The sequence below is a fragment of the Salvia splendens genome, chromosome 9 (genome assembly GCF_004379255.2).
Source record: "Salvia splendens isolate huo1 chromosome 9, SspV2, whole genome shotgun sequence".
Classification (NCBI taxonomy): Eukaryota; Viridiplantae; Streptophyta; class Magnoliopsida; order Lamiales; family Lamiaceae; genus Salvia; species Salvia splendens.
In genome coordinates this window covers 4509763-4524611 of record NC_056040.1, presented here as the reverse complement: position 1 = coordinate 4524611, position 14849 = coordinate 4509763, and the positions used below count along the sequence as shown (strand labels likewise).

Below are 14849 nucleotides of genomic sequence, written 5' to 3'. Positions count from 1 at the left end.
ATAAACCAATTCCTACATTACATAATAGTTAGCTTATGTTAATTACATACTAGTATTTCAGATTATGCTGACAGCTTACGTTAATTATATGTTTCATTTCAGTTCCAAATAATTTATTTTGGCTGTTATACCATCCAGTTCCAATTTCTCTAATGGGAGCAATCCTATCTTAGTCTCAATTGAATTATATATTTATTATAATATTAATGATTTTAAACTCAAAATAAAATTGTAAAAATCTTCATAAATTTAAATTCTTAAATTACTTTTTTTCCTCCAGCATTTCCCAGCTGAAAAGCTTTCAATTTATTGGATGTACGCAATCTCAAGCCAGTGCACTAGCTAACAGTCAAAATAATCGAATATCACATATCGTGAGAACATTCTATCAATTTATTAGTACATACTTTAATCAGTCATTGCAATATAGACAGACTAATTGCATTAATAGACATTTATCTACTTTTTGAAAAAGTCGCATTTTGTATTAATTTAAAACCTATGAGCTAAGTGCTACGCAATCTTAATTAATGTGTCAAATAATATTTCAAACTTTACTTGATGTTGATTCGGAAAGTTCACAAAAGCCCATTTCCTTTTAAGAGATAACTTTTCTCTGTTCATCTATTGCACCAAATCAAAGTAATCCCCTCAAAATTTTCAATTTAATATATATTCTTTATTGAGTTGTCAATATTCTGATTTTTTAACTATACTCTTAAATTCGATCTTCGAGTTCAAGGTGGCATCTAGTGGTACAAACTTTAATTTATAAAAAGCGAGGTCTACTGATTAATTAATCTCATTTTCCAAACAAAAAAATCCTAGCTAAATCCAAACTAAAACGAATTAAATGATCTTTTTATTAAATAGCTAGCTAGTAGTATCATATATATAGTCCTATCATACCTCAAATTTGAAAAAATTGAATATCCATTTTTAAGCATGGTAGGTTGTGTGCATATTAATTGTCCAAAGCATGAGCTAGGGTTGGGACAATGTGACTTCAAAGACATTCCATCCCGTTCACCCTTACACTTCAAGTGTTATTTTCATTCGCTACTCAATCATATATTAATAATCACTCTCTTTTATAACATCACCATGCATTACATTCTCTCCAATTGTTACAAAAACAAGGATATCATGTCTCCTCATAAACTCAATTCTCTAGCCATTCTCTTTGGCCTTATTGCAGCCTTAGCATCCACAAATTTGTTGACCCCAAACATTACGAACCACCTTGTCGATTTTGTCCCTTCGTCTCTTTGTTCCATACCATTTCTCGTCACTTCTTTAATTAGGCGCAGCCATCGCCACGGCCACCACCATCATACAGACAAAGACAAGCCTGGCAACAAGACCAACATATGCGACAATTTCCCACCCGATTTCCCCCCTCCTGACACCAACGCGACGTCGTTTTTCTGTGTGGATCATAATGGATGTTGCAATTTTACCACTGTCCAAGCGGCTGTGGACGCGGTTGGTGTCATGAGCCCCAAAAGGAACATAATTTGGATTAACAATGGGGTTTACTTGTAAGCCTATAAATCAATAATCCATTTTCTTTTCTTTTCTTGTTTTTCATGATATGTTCTTGATTAATTATTTTTCAAATAAATTTAGTGAGAAGGTAATGATTCCGAAAACAAAACCTAACATCACATTTCAAGGGCAAGGCTATACGTCAACCGCAATCGTGTGGAACGACACTGCCAACTCCGCACGTGGCACCTTCTACAGTGGCTCAGTTCAAATCTTCTCCCCCAACTTTATCGCGAAAAACATAAGTTTCATGGTAAGTGTACATAAAAGAATCCGAAATTTTATCAAATTCTAGTCAGTTTTATAAGATTGAAAAATATGAGTAATATTAAATCAACGAAGTTTGAGTTTTTCCAAGTGTCATTTAATATAAGCTTTTTTTCATTAATTTTCCTTCCTTTTTTCTTTTATTTTTTTAATAAAACAATATCGTTTTGAGCATCTTACTTTGAAAACACTTCAGAATGCGGCTCCAATGCCTGAGCCAGGAGCAGTCGGAGCGCAAGCAGTGGCCATCAGAATCGCGGGAGACCAAGCAGCCTTCTGGGGGTGCGGATTCTTCGGAGCCCAGGACACGCTCCACGACGACAGGGGCCGCCATTACTTCCGAGACTGCTACGTCCAAGGCTCCATCGACTTCATCTTCGGCAACGCCAAATCCATGTATCAGAACTGCCACTTAGTCTCGATAGCGAGCCCGGTCGCGGAGGGCACCAAAGGGATAAACGGAGCCGTGACGGCACAAGGCCGCGCCTCCAAGGACGAGAACAGCGGCTTTGCGTTCGTCAACTGCAGCATCGGCGGCACGGGCAGGATCTGGCTCGGCCGAGCGTGGCGCCCGTTCTCCACCGTCGTCTTCGCCTTCACGGCGATGTCAGATATCATCGCGCCGGAGGGGTGGAACGATTTCAACGACCCTGCTAGAGATCAGTTAGTCCCAATACTATTATTCACACAAAAAAAACAATATATATATTTTTTTTTTATGTAGTGTTTTTTTTTGTAGGAGTATATTCTATGGAGAATACAATTGCACCGGCGATGGAGCGAATGCGGCGGCGAGAGCGATTTATGTACAGAGGCTTAATGACACACAAGCGTCGCCATTTCTGAATGTTTCCTTCATTGATGCCGATCTATGGTTGCAACCTTTTACATCTTAATTATGCGTATATACATGATGCTAATATAATTTATGCAACCTTACTGTTGGGTTACAAACCCATCCCACATCGGATGAATGAGGAAAGTTGGAAGGTGTATATAATTCCTGTCCAACCCCAATTAATTTGAGGCCTTTTGAGAGTGACCCAAAAACAAATCCGTGCGGGCTTGACCCAAAGCGGACAATATCAAACTAATGTTGCAGTCGACGATCCTAACACTTACAATGTAAAAATTCTTTGATTCATCTGAGATTAATATTTGTCTTCATAAATCAAGAATTTTCCAAAACTGATTTTTAGCATTCTTTCTTTTTTTGATAAAAGGTCGATTTTGTTAAATCGTTTGGAGTGTTTACTCCAAATGTCTCACTGTTAAGAAAATTACTAGTACTATCATTTACTACCTCCGTCCCTAAAAGTATGTCTCGTTTTTCCATTTCCGTCCGTCCCTAAAAGTTTGTCCCATTTTTCCATTTTCGTCCGTCCCCCAAAGTTTATTTCATTTTACTTTTTACCATTTTTTGTAATGGACCTCATATTCCACTAACTCATTCCTACTCACATTTTATTATAAAACTAATATATAAAAGTAGGACCCACTATCCACTAACTTTTTCAACTCATTTTCCATTACATTTCTTAAAACTCGTGCCGAGTCAAAGTGGGACAATATTTGGGGGACGGAGGTAGTAGTATTCACCGTTTCATTTTTTAGAACAAAATACACTGCAAATATTTTCGATGACCAAATATGGGCGTGACAACTGAAATTACACGCCGATTGAGTAATCGATGTGTAATTTTGTGTAATTAATGTGTACTTTGGGTAATCGATATGTAACTTCTGTTTTCACGTCGATGTTCAACTCGTCGCAAATTTAACTCGGGACATTTTATTCCAAAAATGAAACGATGAGACATTTTCGGATAAACGCCCCAAATAATGGGATAAAATCGACCTTTTACCATTTTTTTCATCTCCTCTCATTGTTTGGCCCCAATTCAAGTTTTTGGCATGATTTAAAGATACAATGATAAAAAAAATGAGACTACATCCCATTAACTTTCTATCAATTTTCTTACATATTTTCTACAACCCATACCGAGGCAAGATTTAAAATTGCATACGAAGAGAGCATTATTATGAAAAGGTCTCATCTGCATATAATATCACGTATAGAAGATCGACACTCTCATGTGGTCATATGCTTATTATTGAGAAGGCTAATCATTTTAGCAACTATACTAATAAGTGTCAATAGCTCTCTAGAGATGAAGTACCAGCGGGGTTGGTCATATATAATTACTATCAAATTGAACACTTTATTTCTTTTATTACAATATACTAATAATTATGATGATCATTGTCCCGACAATTATTTTTCTTGGTTATTAATACGAACCATAGACTGGAAAGATATAAATTAAAAAAAAAAGTGGCCTCAAAAGAATATTGAGAAGTACTAGTGGACACTGGATAGCATTTGATTTTACACGATACTTAAACATTGAAAGTCAGTCGAGATATTTTCATGCGCCGGAGAAACGAAGCATTTAATTGTGAATTTTGTCTCAAGATTGGAAGGCATTGTGATCTAATTAAGAAGAAACGTATATGCTATGTATCTCTGATATCCATTAAAGGTTTTTGGCCTAATATATTGCATTGAAGAAATAGGCAAGCGTTATTTAGAAAGTATCTACATTGCATTGCTTTTCTTCTTACTAGGCTGGAAAAAATAACAGCCAGTTAAGTTAGGTGAAAATATATTTAAAACATGAAATTCCACGTCAAAATAGACTTTCTCTATTGATAAACAATAGTACGAAGTGAGGGATCGTAGTCAAGATCTGTGGCGGATCCAGAAATTTTGATTCGATGGTACGATATTTAACAATAGAGACATAGGGCTTTAAAGTTTAAAATCGATAAGTTTTCTTCTACTACTAATTTTAAATATTTTATACCAATAGTTTGAGTTGTAAATGTCTTATATATTTATTAGTTGTGAATGTCGTATATAAATATAAATGTAAAAATTACATAAAATAAATGAATTTCTTTGAAAGAACACAAAATATTTGAGCAGAGAGAAATATAATATTTTTCTATACAGTAACAATTATACAATAAATAGTGAAAGATCTAAAAATAATTAAAAAGAGCAAAATAAGTGTATAAAAATATTATTAATATAGAACCGCAGCTTCTGGGAATCAATCCCGGATGGCTCACCTAACATTAGAGGTCGGATACCACTGCACCAATTCGGCGTTAGTTTGAAACATGTCTACATATATAATTAAATAGGAAATATTTGGGGGTACAGTTGTACCTCCTTGTTATACATTGGATCCGCCACTGGTCAAGATAGTTGAAAATTTGAAGTCTCATAATAATGGTAGTGACCAAGTCAATTATGTGAATTGTCTGCATACTCATAGCTTTTCAATGAACATATTAATTAGTACTCCGTCCGTCACATTCAAGATGGTCGGTCACCTTTCCTTTTTTATTTGTCCTAAACAAGATGATCATTTTCCAATTTTGAAAATAATCTCAATCTCTTCTCATTAAAATATTCAAATATCTTTATTCTCTTTACTTTATTCCACCTAAAAACATTTCCTAAAATCATGTGGCCACTCAAGAATGTGGTCATCTTGAGTGGGACGGGAGTAATCACTAATCATCAAAACAACTCCCACCATCTAAAAAATATTGCCCCATTGTTAACTTGGTGGAAGTTGAGTGTTGACAACTTATTTTTCAATGTTTTTAATGCTCTAACTATGTTGATTTTGTAGCGAACAAATGTTTGTTAGTTCCTTTATGATTTGAAGTGTTTTATCTCGTGAAATGTAAAAGTTTTCACTATTTGTTTGAATTTGTAGATACTAACTATGAATTAGGTGACTTGGTCCAAACAAAAGTTTTAGTTGGTAAGCAAAACAGATTCAAAATCCAAACATGTACAAAGAAGAAGAGAAATACAAATAGGCATACACAGAAATAACGACCTAGAAAATGGTCATCGTCTTAGGCCAAAAAACAATGACCTATGTATTGATCGTCATTTCATATGCGTAGGTCTCCTGAACCCGTGGAATGGACTACGAGCTGGCCAACAATTACCGTTTTAAACAAAATTAAAGAAGAAAACGACGACCTCTCTAGAATTTGCAAATTTGTACGGAAACCTTATTAATCTTCTTTCATTATTAGTCATCATTTTTTATGGCACCTTATTCCCAATTAGCCGTGAATAGTTATTTTTAGGCCTGTCAAATCGGGTACCCGCGGATACTCGATCCCAAATTTCACAAAATCTAATACCCGATACCCGATCCGAAAATGATTTCGGGTACCCAGATACCCGGGTATCCAGTCCCGATTGTGGATTTTATTTATATTTTTTTAAGAAAATTAACTACAAAATTTAAGAAATACAAACTTGTAGTTCGAATTTGATACAAACTTGAAGTAGTTCGAGTTTAAGATATATAAAAAAACTACTACTACAAATTATTAGAAATAAAAAATTCATATCATTCATCCATAATAAACATCATAATTCATACATTAACCCTAAATGTGACTTAAGAGTGAAGGATTTCAGGAGTACATTTGATTTTTTTAAATAATAAAATAGATACATAATTTATTAAATTTAAAAGAAAATAAAAAAATAGAGTAATTTGGGTATACCCGATCGGATATCAGGTTACCCGATACCCAATAATCCAAAAATCCTATACCCGAACCCGATCCTGAAACCCGAAAAATCGGGTATTGGGTATCCAATTACCCGATATTTCGGGTTCAGATATTGGGTATCCAATTCCCACTATCCATTTTGACAGCCCTAGTTATTTGTCATCCTTATTAATATGATTTTACCAAGATTGAAATGGGCTTTGATGATTGCAATTGGGTAACAATTTGGACAAAACTTTGGGCCATCAAAATTTTGAAGTTCATTATAGATGGATGATAATTGAAGCTGATTGATGATCTTTAAATCTTTCTTTTTTTAATTTCATTTCACTTTAAATTTCCATTTTCAAACCAATTTTATTATAATCTTCCCATTTCTTTCTTGTTTACGAGTTTGATTTTTCCTTACTTCCTCTTTATCAAATCATGCAATTTTTCAATTTTTCTCTTTGTTTCTTTAAACATGTTTTAATCTTAACCATGCAAATTTGATTTAATTAAATAATTTTGTTTTAGTTATACACAAAAAATAATTTTAATTTATATAACCGCTGAAAAGTGTTAATAAATGTCGGTAAATATGAGACTGCAATTAAATTATCCGACAAGCAAGTAACCAACAATTATCAACCAAATAACCATTATCCCACTAAACCGCCTAAACTTGAGATCTCTCATTCTCGTCTTCTAAAACCCAAAAAAAATTGAAATAAAAAATATGATCAACCGTAGTCATGTGCAATTATACACTTGTAAAGGAATAAAGAACAATATAGAAATTTGAATTAATGTCCATACCAAAAAATCATTTAATTTATCCCAAGCAGTATGTAACAATCAGAGACACCGCATGTGATTGAAACAAAAACGAAAAAGTGTACTTGTAAATAAGTAATAATATTACCGTAAGTATCATAAAATTAAGACTTTATTACCCCAAGTGTCAGAGCTAAATATGGGTTGTTTCATCCAAACAACTGAAAGAAAGTGGTTGAAAACTTGAGAAAAATGTTTCAAAATTTATGCTCTTTTGCCTACAAATTTCTATTGATTATGTATCATAGCTGAGGATATTATGATTGATGATCAGTGATTAGAAATATCTTCCTGATAATTACTTTATTTAAGTTGTATATATCATATTATAAAGTCTAAATTAATATACTAAGTATATTACAAGGAATTTCAAATATTTACCCAATCACCAAATAACAAAACTAACTAGACCACTTTCAGGGAAACCGAATTGTTTCCACTTTTTCGTTGCGAAAGAGTTATTAATGTTTTTTTAAGTCGATCAATTTAAAATATTTCACCGTTTCATTAATTAAAGCTATTTTTTTAGTTTTTAGTGTATTCAACTTCTTAGGGGATAATATTTTAATATAACTAGGTTTACTATTATCTTTCTTTTAAAAAAATTTAGCTAATATATCGTTTTATTTATAGTTGATTATAATATACTAATTAATAAGATATATGATCAGGGTTCCTATTCTTGTAATTGGATTTATGGTTTCTTTGCTTTCCATCAGTAATTCAGAAACAAAAGAAATTAAAGGAAACAAATTGAGCTAAAACGTCACAGTAATTTTGGAAAGAAATGTGCGTAAGCGTAACATGATTATTTATATGCATTTAATATGTCGCGGCTATATATGTTTATACTTGATTTAATTTGTCGCTTCAAAACACCAAACCATGGACATATTTTTGTGTAATTATTTATGACTACTGGTATAGTACATACACGTCCAATGGCTACACAAGTAAGCACTTATGATTTTATGATCATTACTTTAAATTATAAGCATAGACAGAAACTTGAATGAGGGATATTCCACATACACTAAGTAAAAAGAATGTTTGAGCTAATTCTATATATACAAACATCCATATTCATCTAATCATTTTACCTCCTATATTAATTCGTATTAATATATCCTTGGACGCCACTCTCCTATTAACATTAGTTTCGGAATGGATGGAGAAGTCCGCTGCATCTTTTCAAAAAAAATACTATAGTGTTTTTACAAAAAGAAGGTTGCACATTTCATCTCGAAAATATACTCTAAACCTATGCATGATTAAATATTTTTATTTTTAATAATAATTTTTTTAATTTTTAATTTTTATTTGGAATATGAATCACGCAAAATTAGCTTAAATGTCAAGGGCTTTTGGGATATGCCAAAGTTACAATCTTCATTTTTTAATAATATAGTTTTTTGCACTTCTATGTGTTCGCTTTCTTCGATAAAATAATACCGGACCGGTTCAACTGCGAACCGGCAGGCATTCTGGTCCGGTTCACCCCTAAAAACCACTAGCGCTAGGACTTGAACACATGACCTCATCTCTAAATACATACTCCTTTACCACTCTACCACATGGTCATTTTGAAATATTATGAACATTAATTATCCTTATACATTAAATCTGAAATTCTTTTTCCACCGAAACTAATAATTCATTTTAATTTTATATTCTTTTAAGAAATTGTTAATTAGAATATATTTCTTATATTTTAATTATACTTTTACAATCACTAATATTTTACAATATAGGAGTTTATAATTATACATAGAGTTTAATACTAGTTTTTAATATTGTGTATTATAATTTATTATTGTATTTAATCTTAACGTCATTAAATATTCTAATATACTAGTACAAGACTTATTTTCTATAATAATACTATTAAATGTATAATACTATAATATTTATTGATAAAACATTTAATTAAATTTTATTATTTACTACTAAATAAATAAATATATATATAAACAGTATTGCGGTTCAACCAATGGTTCGACCAGTGAACCGGTTGAACCAGTGAACCAGTAACAACGCTGGTTTGCTTGTCGGTCCGGTTTTTAAAATATTGCTTTTAATACTTAGTTTAATTTGATGCTTTATCGAATGTCCTAGAAAAAACTTAGATAGAATTACACAAAAAGAAACAATTATCTCTGCAAAATATGTAACGTTATTATATTTATAAAATGAACATTGTATCTAAAAGTAGGTGTGCATACTTACATGAGTGAATGTACATATAGAAAAGTCCTAGGTTTTTTTTTTTGTTTCCTAGGTTGTTATTCAAAGTAGTTACGAATCCATCGCAATAGAATTGTAATTATACTATATAGCAACAATATAAGTTATAACCATACGAACTCCATTTACCATGTACTACTACTTTTTCTAAAAAAATCAATAATAATCTTCCATTTATCTACTATAGTTACATGAGTAGTTTGCTTACACGACAGTTAATGAATGGTATTAAATTCCGAACCTACTTTTATTCAACTAGTCTACCACGTTTACGTTTAAATCTTAACTCCTCTCCTCTATAAACTACCCACTCTCATCACTCCCTCCACCGGTTTGCTCTGCATTCAATAACTTGCCGCAGAGAGAGAAAAAAGAAAAAGAAAAAAAAAAAAAAAAAGAAAAAGAAAAAGAATAATGGCGACAACAACAGCAGCAGAAAAATCCCTCCCCATCCCACCCCTCAAAACCCACAAACTCTTCTTCCTCTCCCAGATTTCCCTTAGGCTTTTCGCTGCCGCCGCTACTCTCGCCGCCACATGGATCATGCTCACCGCCAAACAAACCTCCGTCGTCTTCGGCATCCAAGTCAACGCCCGCTACACCTACTCCCCCACTTTCAAGTAAGACATCATTTTGTGGGTTCTGTGGCCGCTGTCTTTAAATTTATGTTCATTTAACCATTAAAAAAAAGTAAGACATCATTTCCATTTAATCAATTCTTCTTAACAATTCATTAATGTATATATAACAACTGTTTCTCAGGTTTTTCGCGTACACGAATCTCATCGTGTGCGCCCTGACGATCCTGTCGCTGCTCTTCGCCTACATCGGCAACAAGGCCGTGGATCCGGCTTACTACTTCTACATTTTTCTGCATGATTTGGTATGTACTCCATAAATGTTCGATTACTTTTAGTGATAAATCCGGTTTGGTTTTTAATTTGGTGGAGAATTGGGGCGCAGATGGTGACGATGCTGCTGATGGCTGCGTGCGCGGCAGCGACGGCAGTGGGGTACGTGGGGAAGTACGGCAACAGCCACGCTGGATGGGTGGCGATCTGCGGCTACTTTGGAAAATTCTGCCACAAGGCTACTGCTGCTTCGTCCGTTTCGTATTTGGCTCTTGTTGTGTACCTCATTCTCACTGTCCTCTCTGCCAACAAGGCGCGCCATATCGTCGTTTGATTGAATCTGCAGATTTATATGTATGTATTTGCAAATTTAAGTTTACTTAGGAGATGATTATAGATATATGATACTACTAGGAGTACTTAATTAAGATATGAAGTATATGTAGTTTGTTATGTTAATGCTAAGTAGTGTTTGGACCCACGTGTTGTTTTGACTCTGAAGAAACATGAGAATGAATTATTTGTTCTACAATTGATTACTATATGAATGGTTCCTTTTTATATTTCATTTTTCAACTTACCTATGCATCAAAATAGATACTCAGCTTGGACATGTTCGTATCATGTAGAAATGGGAATTTCAATAAAAATCTTTAAAATTAAGTTCAAACACATAACTAACTTGCACCACGACACTTTAGTACAAGCCGAAAAATTTGAAAACACAATACCCTTTTCACAATTTAAATAATACTCGTATAAGAAAAACAATGTACTAATAGAAATTAGAAATTAGTATGGGCGATTAACAATAGTGCAACAGCCCATAACTTTAAAGTAATATGTGGGCTTCAGAAACTTAAATTACAAACAAAATGAAGGCATTATATTTTTCCCCATTAGGACCGATTGATAGTATTCTATTGGATTCAAGTTCATGCATGTATGCATAATTTAATAATAATATGGTCCTAACTCCTTACTATTTGTGCAATTCTACATTCATCACAATACGTTGTGTAAATTTGTCCCCCTCGGATAGCATGCAAAAATGAATGTAGAAAAGAACGAAATAGGTTTGTTGGGAAAGGAATGATGATTGGTGTGGATGGTTTAGGAACTGAATTTCTAATATCTGAACAAAGTGGTTGTGACATAGATTTACCATAATACTGTAATAAATAGTTAAATACTACTCCTCCTTCACAATAAATAATCTTATTTTGTCATTTTAAAATGTTCATAAAAAATTATCTCATTTCAAAAATAAAAAACTATCTCATACTTTACCCCCAATTTCTCCTATATATATCTCATATTTTCTCTCTCTCTCTTTATTTTATCAATTTTTTCATTAAAATTCGTAGGACTATCCAACAATTGGTCTGTTATTTTCGGTGGACTGAGGGATTATTGTACACATATTATTAAATTATTATGATAATAAAGTCTTAATAAGATGTACTACAAAACTAAGAAAGACAGCTCTATGATTCTTAAATGACATGTTATGCAATTCTTGCCATCTCATATTGGCCACACCACACCGCGTCCATACTTTTTAAATGGTGCATTCTTAATATACTATCACTTCACCAAATTAATTTAGCAATCAAATGATGCAATACTAATAAGTTCTTCTCTCTATATTTTTCATTAAAATTTATCGTTATCAATTTTCTAATATAACAATATATTTTAGCAAATACTAACTTTTAAAACCCAAATGCAAACAATTTACAAAAAATTATGAACTTGGCCGGTGTAGCCATCGGAAACTTGGACTACCTAAAGAGATGCCTTGATTGGACATGCAGCTGATGAAGAGAGATGGATACCTCTACACCTTCTCAACCAGACAATCAACCACAAACTGGCATTAAATTATTACCAATTTTAATACCACCTATAATAAAATATCAGTAGCTGAGCAATCATCATAGAATTATTTCTACCCAAATATAAAATCCAATTAATGTCCACATCACACAACTAACCTCAATAAGATTGCCAGTGCCATAACATCACATAACCAGTTTCTTTTACAAAATCCATTGATATACTAATGCTTCAACAGTCAGAAGTTGAAGCATACATATCATAAAATAACATAGCATGATGGGACTTCCAAACTGCACAGATGCAGCCCGAGTTAAACGAATCGTTGGATCAACGAAGAGGACGAGCTCGAATGGCAAAGGGATTGCAGAACTAATAAGCTCAATTGAGTTTATTGTGATGAACACAAACAACTAATCATGTAAGTTATACAAGCACCACAAACTTTCATCAGCTAACCACGTTTTTTCACTTTCCTTCAACAACAGTTTATGAACAATGTGTAAGAAAACTAACAAAACAGAACCAAAAAATTACAATCAAAACCAACAAATAAATTATTTTACAAGGAGACTGAGACACGATTATTCACCTCAGGCGTTATCAAGAGCGGTTAAAAACTCCCCACAGCTTCCCCCGTCCAAGGCTGTCGAGGAGCTTCTTAGCACCCTCGATATCTGCCTCCACGAGCTTCTGCAGGTGAGCAGAGGCGCCTGCCGCCACTATCTGCTTCTGGCATTTCTTGCTATGCAGCAGCGATCCTAATATCGACAGGACATGCTTCTTATCCAAGGTGTCTAGTGAAGGATTCAGTAGCTGAACTGCAGAGACAATACCCCTGTCTTCCTTGCTGAAAATTCTCCTATTTCCAACATAACTCATGAGATTCGACAACAATTCAGCAGCTGCCTCCCTCTCCTCGACTGCCTTACCATCCAACATGCTCACGAGGTGAGGAATGCACCCCATTTCCCCCAATTCCTTCCTTGTTTTGGTATTGTAAGCCAAATGAGAGAGAGCTTTCGCAGCTGCGATTCTAACCCCTAAAATGCCACAGCTCAATATACCAACTAAGCGGCTGAGGAAGCCATCTGCAACGAGGAATTCAGCGATGTTTGGACACGAAGCCATTGCTCTCACCATCTCTACAACTACCTCCAGACTTTGAGCAGAAGGGACAGAATTCCAGATATCTTTCAGCGTTTGAATTCCACCTTCCCTTGCAACGAGCAGCTTCAAATCATCGTCTCCGGCCACCAAATTGCACAAGCACCCAATCGCATTCTCCTGCGCCAATGCTGTACCTGAATTGCACAATGCAAGCAATATCAATACACTGTTCTCCTCGACGAAATTCTCCCTCACATCTTCGAAAACGGCTAGATTCCGCAGAACCCTAGCCGCCAGCGCCTGCGAATTGGGGGTTCCTTCCCGACAGATTTCCAACAGCGAAGAAATTCCCCCTCTCGATCCAATCGCCCTCGCGTTTTCCTTCGAATTGCTCAAAACCCTTAGCACAATGCACGACTTCTCCTTGGCGTATACGCTCCCGGATTCGAGCACTCGCATCAAATTGTTGAGCAATACCAAACCCTCAGCCAGCAAATCGTGCTTGCTCGAATCCTCCGTCGAGATTTTGGCGATCGCGCTCACTGATTTCTCCTTCAATTCGGAGGAACTGCTGCAATCGAGAAGGCGCACGAGCACCGGAATTATCCCCTGCGCCACCGCAATCAACAAATTCTTAGCGTCTTCCTGTAACAAACCAATCAGCGATTCTAGGGCGGAGCTCTTCGATTGGGCGGAACCGATCTGCAGCCGGGTCATCAAGTACCCGATTTCGGCCCGGACGGATTCTCTCCTGGCGGAGGACGAAACGTCGGCGTTTTGAGCGAGCAAGCCGCTGTTGATGATTACTTGGAGATCGTTGGTGTGGGCGTCGAGCTTGGCGGACAAGGAATCGACGTCGCTTTGGGTTTTGAGCTTGCCGGCGGGGGGAGTGGGGGAGTGGCAGAGTGAGGAGAGGGAGGCGGCGGAAGAGCACGTAGCGGAGATAGAGCGGAGGAGGTCTGAGGAGAGGGGGTTGTTGTTGTTGGCGGCGGTGGTGGAGAGGTCGGAGAGGCGGTGGTGTAAAGATGTGAGCTTGGTAGTTATGAGCGACCATTTGCCCTTGAGGATTTGGACGCCGGAAATGGAGTCCAAGAGGGAGTGGAGCTGCTGCTGGATGTCGGTGACGGCTGATTTAATGGTGTCTTCTTCCTCATCCTTCATGGCGTCGTTGCGGCGGTGTGAATATGCCGGAAAATGGCGCAGAGGGAAAGGAAGGAAGGCCGATTTCAGGAATATTCACAATTATTTACTCATCATTCTTATTATACTCCTACTTAGTTTATATTTATACTTGTACTCCATTTAATTATATAAACGAGTTCATAAATGAATCTCTTAGGTGGAGCAATAATTTTAGAGTATGAGTATTGGCAAAAAGAAAAGCTTGGTTTTACGAAGTGGGAAATATAGGTTTTAAATCTACATCATCAAGAAGATTAATGAATTTAATTGTGTTGGAAATTGGAAATTAACTGTCAAGAGCTAGTTAATGCTATAGTTTAAGGGACGGCAACTCTTTCTACACTGCTTTTATTGACAACTCCACTTAATAAATTC

At 35.2% G+C, this 14849-nt stretch overlaps 3 protein-coding genes across 3 annotated transcripts; 2 read left to right on the top strand and 1 right to left on the bottom strand.

Moving 5' to 3' along the window:
• Positions 1-1124: 1124 nt before the first annotated feature.
• LOC121747354 (probable pectinesterase 8) lies at positions 1125-2858 on the top strand. The gene is made up of 4 exons (XM_042141391.1): positions 1125-1541; positions 1630-1801; positions 2012-2478; positions 2555-2858. Exons 1-4 carry the CDS (start codon positions 1147-1149, stop codon positions 2709-2711), a joined length of 1191 nt encoding a protein of 396 aa, XP_041997325.1. The 5' UTR covers positions 1125-1146; the 3' UTR covers positions 2712-2858.
• Positions 2859-9794: 6936 nt separating this feature from the next.
• On the top strand, positions 9795-10885 carry LOC121747528 (CASP-like protein 1F2). The gene is made up of 3 exons (XM_042141578.1): positions 9795-10112; positions 10255-10375; positions 10456-10885. Exons 1-3 carry the CDS (start codon positions 9907-9909, stop codon positions 10675-10677), a joined length of 549 nt encoding a protein of 182 aa, XP_041997512.1. The 5' UTR covers positions 9795-9906; the 3' UTR covers positions 10678-10885.
• A 1661-nt stretch (positions 10886-12546) lies between these two features.
• Positions 12547-14632, bottom strand: LOC121748616. The gene has a single exon (XM_042143083.1). It carries the CDS (start codon positions 14451-14453, stop codon positions 12786-12788), a length of 1668 nt encoding a protein of 555 aa, XP_041999017.1. The 5' UTR covers positions 14454-14632; the 3' UTR covers positions 12547-12785.
• Positions 14633-14849: the final 217 nt, after the last annotated feature.

What these genes read in the sequence shown, in the direction of transcription:
- LOC121747528 (XM_042141578.1), top strand. Translation starts at nt 9,907, where the DNA reads ATGGCGACAACAACAGCAGCAGAAAAATCCCTCCCCATCCCACCCCTC. An exon ending in ACCTACTCCCCCACTTTCAA is followed by an intron (nt 10,113 to 10,254) that starts GTAAGACATCAT and finishes ACTGTTTCTCAG; the next exon opens with GTTTTTCGCGTACACGAATC. An exon ending in ACATTTTTCTGCATGATTTG is followed by an intron (nt 10,376 to 10,455) that starts GTATGTACTCCA and finishes ATTGGGGCGCAG; the next exon opens with ATGGTGACGATGCTGCTGAT.
- LOC121747354 (XM_042141391.1), top strand. Translation starts at nt 1,147, where the DNA reads ATGTCTCCTCATAAACTCAATTCTCTAGCCATTCTCTTTGGCCTTATT. An exon ending in ATTAACAATGGGGTTTACTT is followed by an intron (nt 1,542 to 1,629) that starts GTAAGCCTATAA and finishes AAATAAATTTAG; the next exon opens with TGAGAAGGTAATGATTCCGA. An exon ending in CGAAAAACATAAGTTTCATG is followed by an intron (nt 1,802 to 2,011) that starts GTAAGTGTACAT and finishes AAAACACTTCAG; the next exon opens with AATGCGGCTCCAATGCCTGA.
- LOC121748616 (XM_042143083.1), bottom strand. Translation starts at nt 14,453, where the DNA reads ATGAAGGATGAGGAAGAAGACACCATTAAATCAGCCGTCACCGACATC.